General features: G+C 41.8%; 1 protein-coding gene across 1 annotated transcript in view; it reads left to right on the top strand.

Moving 5' to 3' along the window:
* The window catches only part of LOC117939940 (piezo-type mechanosensitive ion channel component 2-like), a 63,570-nt gene extending 61,217 nt beyond the window's left edge, over positions 1–2,353 (top strand). The window contains exons 53-55 of the mRNA XM_034865337.1: positions 1,389–1,602; positions 1,753–1,894; positions 1,978–2,353. Coding sequence (XP_034721228.1) covers positions 1,389–1,602; positions 1,753–1,894; positions 1,978–2,079 — 458 coding nt within the window. The 3' untranslated portion in view covers positions 2,080–2,353. The remainder of the gene's footprint in view (positions 1–1,388; positions 1,603–1,752; positions 1,895–1,977) is intronic.
* Positions 2,354–8,675: the final 6,322 nt, after the last annotated feature.

Genomic DNA, 8,675 nt, shown 5'->3' on the forward strand with positions numbered 1-8,675 from the left:
GACATGTCCAAGCAGCTTGGTGAAGACAGGTCCACTGTTGGAGCAATCATTAGAAAATGGAAGAAGCTAAACATGACTATCAATCTCCCTCGGACTGGGGCTCCATGCAGGATCTCACCTCTTGGGGTCTCATTGATCCTAAGAAAGATGAGAAATCAGCCCAGAACTACACGGGAGGAGCTGGTCCATGACCTATAAAGAGCTGAGACCACCGTTTCCAAGGTTACTGTTGGTAATACACTAAGACGTGATGGTTTGAAATCATGCATGGCCCATGAGGTTCCCCTGCTTAAACCAGACCATGTCCAGGCCCGTCTTAAGTCTGCCAACGACCATCTGGAGGATCCAGAGGAGTCATGGGAGGAAGTCATGTGGTCAGATGAGACCAGAATAGAACTTTTTGGTCCTAATTCCATTAACCGTGTTTGGAGGAAGAAGAATGATGAGGACCTTCCCAAGACCACCATCCCTAATGTGAAGCATGGAGGGGTAGCATCATGTTTTGGGGTTTTTTTCTGCACATGGGACATGGCGACTTCACTGTATTAAGGAGAGGAGGACCGGGGCCATGTATTGGGAGATTTTGGGAAACAATCTCCTTCCCTCAGTTACAGCATTGAAGATGGGTCGAGGCTGGGTCTTCCAACATGACAATGACCATGTCACGTTGGAAGACCACAGCCAGGAGAACCAAGGGGGGCTCTGGAAGAAGCAGATCAAGGTTCTTGGGGGGCCTAGCCAGTCTCCAGGCCTAAACCCAATAGAGAATCTTTGGAGGGAGCTCAAACTCCGTGTTTCTCAGCGACAGCCCAGAAACCTGACTGATCTAGATCCGATCTGTGTGGATGAGTTGGCCAAAATCCCTTCTGCAGGGTGTCAAACCTTGTGAAGAACTAAAGGAAACATTGGACCTCTGTAATTGCAAACACAGGCTACTGTATCAGATATTAACATTGTTTTTCTCAGGTGTTCAAATAATTATTTTCAGCTGTATCATGCAAATAAATAGTTAAAAAATAATACATTGTGATTTTTCGATGTTTTTTTAAATTATGTCTCTCACAGTGGACATGCACCTACGATGGAAATTTTAGACCCTCTATGATTTCTAAGTGCGAGAACTTGCAAAATAGCAGGGTGTTCAAATACTTATTTTCCTCACTATATATATATCCACTTTATTTATATGGCATGATTTTAACAAACACAAGATTTCCAAAGTGCTGCACAAAGAGATAATACAGAATACATAGATATCAGAATAAAAGCACAAGACCTAAGACCATGACTTCAGACTTTTCTTCATTAACATTTAGTACATGTAAGGACATCTATACCATATAAATACAGTATATATATATAACTGCTGTCCTCTCTGCTCCCATCAGACAGCCACTACAAGGACATCCTGCTGGCCCTGGAGCGGTCAACTAATCAAAGCCGAGAGATCCAGGACTGGTGGATTGTGGACCAACCGGCTGCCAGCCTAGTGCCTGTTGGGGGCGGAGCTTTCTTCAGTAACAGAAGGGAGGCGGGGCTTCAGCTGTTTGTGTTCAGTGATAAAGTCAGTCCTCCTAGTCTCGGCTTCCTGGCTGGATACGGGTACACAATACTTTCAAGTACTGCAGTAATCTGGTTACTGTAGTCTAATTACTATGCAAACTGTAGCCTGATTACTGTGCACTAAATATAATCTGATTACCGTGCTGTAACTGTAGTCTGATTACTGTGCACTAACCCCCCCCCCCCCAGCATCATGGGTCTGTACGCGTCTGTGGTCTTGGTGATTGGGAAGTTCGTGCGCGAGTTCTTCAGCGGGATCAGTCACTCCATCATGTTCGAGGAGCTGCCGTGTGTTGACCGCATCTTCAAACTGTGCACCGACGTCTTCCTGGTAAAATTTTATTAACTTAGCAATATGATTGATACCGTGATGTGTGGCTGTTCTGTGATCTGATTGGCTGTTGTCTGTCTCAGGTGAGAGAGACAGGGGAGCTGGAGTTAGAGGAGGAGCTTTACGCCAAACTGATCTTCCTCTACCGCTCTCCAGAGACTCTAATCAAATGGACCCGGCGCTAACCTCGTCGACAAATACTACGACTGCAGTGACATCACACGCTGTGACATCATCACATACTGTGACATCATCACCGACTGTCCTTTCTGAACTTTGGTTCTTTTCCAGGAAGAAACATCAGGGACCAAAACTGGAACATCCACTGAATCTTATTTTGAAGGTTTGAAAAAACAGGAAACATTACCTTTTTCTGATGAAATCCACAATAAAGTTTTGATTTCTGATGACCGATAACGTCACCGGGAAACTTCACCTTCTCTGATAACAGCTGATAGAGAGATTATGTTTACAGGACAAATTTCAGTATTTCTTTTATCACTGCGTAAGCTTTAACACTTAAAGTATTAACTGTCATTAGGACAACATTGGCATCATGCTAGGTCTGCGTCAGCGTTAAATTAGCATCATGCTCGGTCTGCGTCGGCGTTGCATTAGCATCATGCTAGGTTTGCCTCAGCATTACATTATTGTTTATTAGCTTTTTAAGGTCTGTTTACTAGTGGTTTAGTACCAATGGAGAGCAACAGTAGTGGTGCCACATGAGAGCACCAGTAGTGGTGTAGTACTACAGGAGATTGTTGTTATATGTCGTCTCATGACAGATTGTTATTTTGTTGTCTCATGTCAGATTGTTGTTATTTGTCGTCCCATGTCAGATTGTTGTTATTTGTCGTCCCATGTCAGATTGTTATATGTCGACTCATGACAGATTGTTGTTATATGTCGACTCATGACAGATTGTTGTTATATGTTGTCTCAGGACAGATTGTCGTTATGTCGACTCATGACAAAATTTCGTTATGTCGACTCAAGACAGATTGTTGTTATATGTCGACTCATGACAGATTGTCGTTATATGTCGACTCATGACAGATTGTTGTTATATGTTGTCTCAGGACAGATTGTCGTTATATGTTGTCTCATGACAGATTGTTGTTATATGTCGACTCATGACAGATTGTTGTTATATGTCAGCTCATGACAGATTGTTGTTATATGTTGTCTCAGGACAGATTGTCGTTATATGTCGACTCATGACAGATTGTCGTTATATGTCAACTCATGACAGATTGTTGTTATATGTCGACTCATGACAGATTGTTGTTATATGTTGTCTCAGGACAGATTGTCGTTATGTCGACTCATGACAGATTGTCGTTATGTCGACTCATGACAGATTGTCGTTATGTCAACTCATGACAAAATGTCGTTATGTCGACTCAAGACAGATTGTTGTTATATGTCGACTCAAGACAGATTGTTGTTATATGTCGACTCATGACAGATTGTCGTTATGTCAACTCATGACAAAATGTCGTTATGTCGACTCATGACAGATTGTCGTTATATGTCGACTCATGACAGATTGTCGTTATGTTGACTCAGGGACAGATTGTCATTATGCTGACACATTCAGTGTCTCGCCTTCTGTCTCGTTATGTCATCTTGTAATGTTTGTTTGTCTGTTTGTTTGTGGTGAAATGTATACATTTCTATGGCAACTGTACACTTATAACCCATAAAACACGGTAACCTTGGAAACGAGCTCCAACATCACTGGTGATAGGTGCCCTCCGGTACTAAAACAAACACCACTACACCGCTGCTGCTTAGTTAGCTTCATAGCAACTCAGATCAGAGCTAAGCTAAGTTATGCTAAGCCAACGCTTAGAATCAATAAGAATGATAAAGGTATGAGATGTCATCAGTGATAAGTGCAAACAGCTGTTCCTACACTTTTAACATGACACAGAGTATTTAGTCCACATTGCCCCCTAGTGACAAAAAACTGTAAGTTATGGAACTCATGTAGATCTAATGTATCGTTATCGTCTCAGCGTCTTGGTGGAAAGTATGTTTGGTAGGGTTATATTTCTATAGTGTGTATATCTTTATCCGGCTGATAACTGTAAACTCTGTTTCCTGGGAATCTTTCAAACAGAAAGTGAAAATTAAACTGTTTTTTATGTCTGAGAGTCTTCTTCTACTTGTCTTTTTCTGCGTCCACCAAAGAAACCTAATTATACAACAATGTTTCAAATGACTGGTTTTTATTGTTTATTCTGATATTAATAATATGATAAATGTCATCGTAGACATTTTGTCCCAGTTATTGTCCCAAGAGAAACATTGATCTTCACTGGTGTTAATCTGCATTTATACTGCTCAGTGATGTCACTAATGGCAATAACTACCGATTTAAATAAGTTAATAATAAAAATTTGACACTTGAACTAATTTGAAACATGTTTAAATCACATTTTTATGTGAGGATAGAACATGGTCCTCCAATCACCTCAACTCCTAACAAGTTTTAGTTATATATTTACTTAATATTAAAAAGACACAGGTAAAGGTTAGAAGTTCTGTTTAAATTAACTCATTAAATACCTAATATAATAAATAAAACTTGTTTTGAACCATTGTTGTGGAAGTTTCTGTTCAGCGAGGGAGGAATTTGTGTACTGAAGGAGAGACCTTGGTGAAACAAAATAAAGACAGACTAGAGACTGGATTAAAAGTTAAGATATTCGGTGAAAGAGTTTAATTATTTTCTCGAGAACAATCAAACAAAATGACGAGAATGGCAGTTCACAATGCAACAGAGTAACAAGGTGACACCACACATTCTGGTGCCCCTGTAACATCGGACCACTCCTTATATTCTCTCCTGCCCCAACAGAAACACAAAACCCCTATCATGTCTGGAAAAACACTTTGAACCTAAACAAAACACTTCATCTCTTTTCTTCAGACTTCCCGGTGCCAGTTGATGACCCTGTACATCTGTTGATGTCAGTCGTTGTCATTCTACTTTAGAAGTTCAGAGATTTATCTTTTGCATAGATTAGTTCCGCTCCTGACCTAGAGTCCGGGCAGCCTGACCTTTTGCCTATCTCTCGGGCGAGTTGCACTTCTCAGCTGTCCCTGGAGATTGAGGGCCCTAAAACAGGAGGTGTCCGTAGGAAGCAGAAAAGTTGTTTATGAGGCGAGTGTGAAGTAGGGGACACATGTTTAGAGGCATATTGTGGAGGTTTAACTTAAAAGAAAGATTTACTTTTACGAATGAGTAAGAAATGAATAAAGACAGATAAACAGTCATTGCCTATGTTTGAAATCACTGTCTATGTAATTTTGCCATCACATTCCCCACTTTTGATTACAACCCTTATCATTATACATTTGAAAATTACTGGAAACATTCGTACTAAAAAGGAAAAAGAAATAACACATTTCTTCGAGGAATCTAAACTTCTGGGCTCAAGCTACCCCTACATATATTCAAAGAAAAATATGAGAATTCAATTGGGTTACATGAGTTTGAATTTTACAGGAGCTCAAAGGCTGAATCTGAATGAAATTCGTCCTCTTTGTAGGTGGGCAGATCAAACAGACCAAGATCATCATCATTTACTTTGCACTGCCTGATACTGGACCCTTTCAAGAGCAAACAGAGAGGAAATCATTTTCTGAGTCAATGGGACAATGCAACAAATAGCAATTAGAAGAAAAATCAGTACAGAGACCAACGGAGTTACAACTTTCCATATCACCGCTCCCCAACCCACCCCAAGTATCCAAGCGCCCCAGTCCCACCCAGAATAAGTGTGAGGGACATCATGAGCCCTAAGACTATTGGCGAGTTGGTTTAGCTGATGGAATGTGTCTGTGAGGTTACCTGCAATGTCTGGAATGAATGTGTGTCATTGATCACTTAATACATGACAGAGCCTCCCCCTGAGCTGCTAACAGTAAATCTAGACCCTTCTGGTTCTGAAGTAACATGTTACGCATAGCTCGCAAGGCTTTAGGAAAATCCCTGAGCCCCGCAAACATGACGGCGGTCAGATTTTCCAACCTTTCATGTATCTTATCAATATCATGTGCATTATTAACTAAACCCTACCACGGAAGAATTCCTGAAACAAATTTGCTACTGTAACTCATCATTTTACATTAAGCTCTTAAAGTAAAATGCAGTCAGTGCACAAATAGTTAATTAGGTTTAGCACGAGTGTTTTTTTGGGTGAAGCCCGTTTCTGTGAGTGGGGAAGCAATGAACACACAAAACATTAATCAAACATCGCGTGTAAGTTTGCTGATTGAACCCAGTCATACGTTGGAATTTGAATGCGTTGTCTTTGTTAAGAGAAAGAACCCATTTATTTTGCCCCATGTTAATCATTTGAGTTGATTTTGACATTTTTGGACTGAAAGTAATCGCATGGTTACAACAGAAAGGTGGTTGATGTATTAACCATTACCATGAAGTTTGTTGTCCTAAGGTTATTGCTTTGTTTATATTTCTCATACTCCGGTTTCCAATACTGTCTAGACGAGAAAGGTGCGCTCTACTCATTTTATCCCTTTATGGGACGAGTGAAAACTGAGTGTGCGTGTGTACCGTGCAACTGTAGTAACATTAATGGGAGAAGAAGTGGTGTTAGAATAAATGATGTCAGATTTATCTCTATCATATCTGTCTAACAACAAAAAATGCTACCCCCACAAACACTGATCGAAAACACAGAACAAGAATACATTTATGTCAAACACCATGTCTTTCTCTTCCTCTGTTCTTCCATCATCACAGCGGCCTGCTGTGCCTGTCAGGAGTGTGCTGTGTGTGTGTGTGGGTGGCGGGGTGATGCAGTACCGGGCTGTAGATCAGGCGGTCTTGCTTCTGGTGCCGTGGATTTCTTCTGGTGTCAGAGGTTTGTCCACCAGCACATGACACACCGTCGGAGTCAGTCTTTACCACTGCCTCGTTTCTGGTGTGTGTGTGTTGCAACGTTGGTGACACAGAACGCCATCTGTCAGGTCACGGATTTCCGGGCGTCTGGCGGGACTGGCTAGTCCTCTGGTCCTGGAACCCTCCTGCAGTGTGATGCGTGGACCCACGTCGCCCTCTCAGCAATCTTCACTGCTGTGGGTGACCGGAAGAACCTGGAAGGAACCTTGCCAGTGTTTGTATTGCCAGTTTTTCCTCCTGAAGTTTATTTAAGTTAAGTAAAAAAAGTAAGTTTATTATTCAAAACATGTCTTATTCTTATTCTGTAAATCGCCCCGCCCCCCCTGGGCTTCCGTAGATCTCCTTTATATTGCCCCGCCCCTCCTTTATGTAGCCCCACCCCCCCCCGGCTCCTGTAACTTCAGACCCGCTGAATCAGAAGGTGAAACCATAGACCTATAAAGAGTAGACGCCGCATCGGCCGCTACTGCCTACTGGCGCTGACAAGACGTGGGGCGGCCATCTTGGACCGGTCACCCGCTCCACTCAGTGTAATGTGTTTGGCAGGTGAAATGAGCTGTCAGGGCGTTTAATTAATCAATCTCACTGAATACAAAACTGATTTTCATGTTTTTTTAGCTTTTTTCTTCTGTACTTAGTTAGGGACAGACAACCAAAAACGGGGACTGTCCCCTAAATCCGAGGACGTCTGGTCACCCTAGACCATAGACCCTAGACCAGACATCCTCGGTGTATCTATCAATGGTAAATGATAGGTATTTGCAAAATACCCTTACATCACATATGGGATGTAGGCTATAATAGGTATAAATACCCCTACATCACCTTACAGAACCCAGAGTTAAAAAGATATGGAAAAAAAAATCCGCCGATCTGAGCAGTAATATTAGCACAGTGCTCTGGCTGCTTGTATCTTCTGCTGCTAAGTAACGAGTATGACCGGTCCAAGATGGCGGCTGGAAATCTGGCGCTCAACAGCCAATGCGGCGTCTAATCTTTATTATGTCTATGGGTGAAATGGCCGTGCTGCAGAGCAGAAGATTCTCCCTCCCTAAATTACCGTGTTGTCGGACCAAAATGAGCCGCCGCCCGCTGGAGCTGTGGAGATACTAAAGGAGATATTTCGGTGAATGTCTGGAGACAGAAACGGAGACGTTTCGGTGAGTTTTGTGTGTTAGTGTCGACTTCAAAGAAACTTCAAAGAGAGTGTGTTTTCACGGCCGAGTGAACGCGGACATTTCAATCAGCAAATTAACTGTTTAAACGGTAAATTAAGTTACCGGACAGTTACTCTACAAGGAGGAGAAAACTCTTCCTCCTCCATGTTAACTTTACTTACAAATACTTTATCAGGTTTTTTTTATTAATAATTTATACCTTTTTAATATTTAGCATGGTCTATTCTGATTGGCTGTTGCTTTTAAAAAAGATTTAACGTTGCAAGGTGTTTTCGGGCTTATTTCTTTTTCTTTATCTAATGATGCAGGTGACGTATCCCCCCCATAGCTTCTGTCTAAGTCGAGCGTGCATCCCTACCTTTGTCCTCGTGTCTTTATCCACAGCGGTGAAAGATATTCATAAACGTTGATTTCCTAAATCGCAAACACTCCAAGGAATTAGAATATCCAAGCCTTGTAATCCATAATTATCTGGTCCCCTCACAATCTTGTAGTTTCTGGCCAAGTTTCGACGTTCAGAAATCTAGAAAGTGCATCATTTCTCGGTTTCTATAGCTAGTAACTTTTTCCCTGTGCGGGATAAAACGAAGACACACCATTACAATCTGTGGCTTCTGCGGATTGCAATGAACCTTGTTCCCAGCCAATAGCATCAGCCTATCAAGAG

Source organism: Etheostoma cragini, unplaced genomic scaffold (genome assembly GCF_013103735.1).
Source record: "Etheostoma cragini isolate CJK2018 unplaced genomic scaffold, CSU_Ecrag_1.0 ScbMSFa_1485, whole genome shotgun sequence".
In the NCBI taxonomy this organism is placed as follows: Eukaryota; Metazoa; Chordata; class Actinopteri; order Perciformes; family Percidae; genus Etheostoma; species Etheostoma cragini.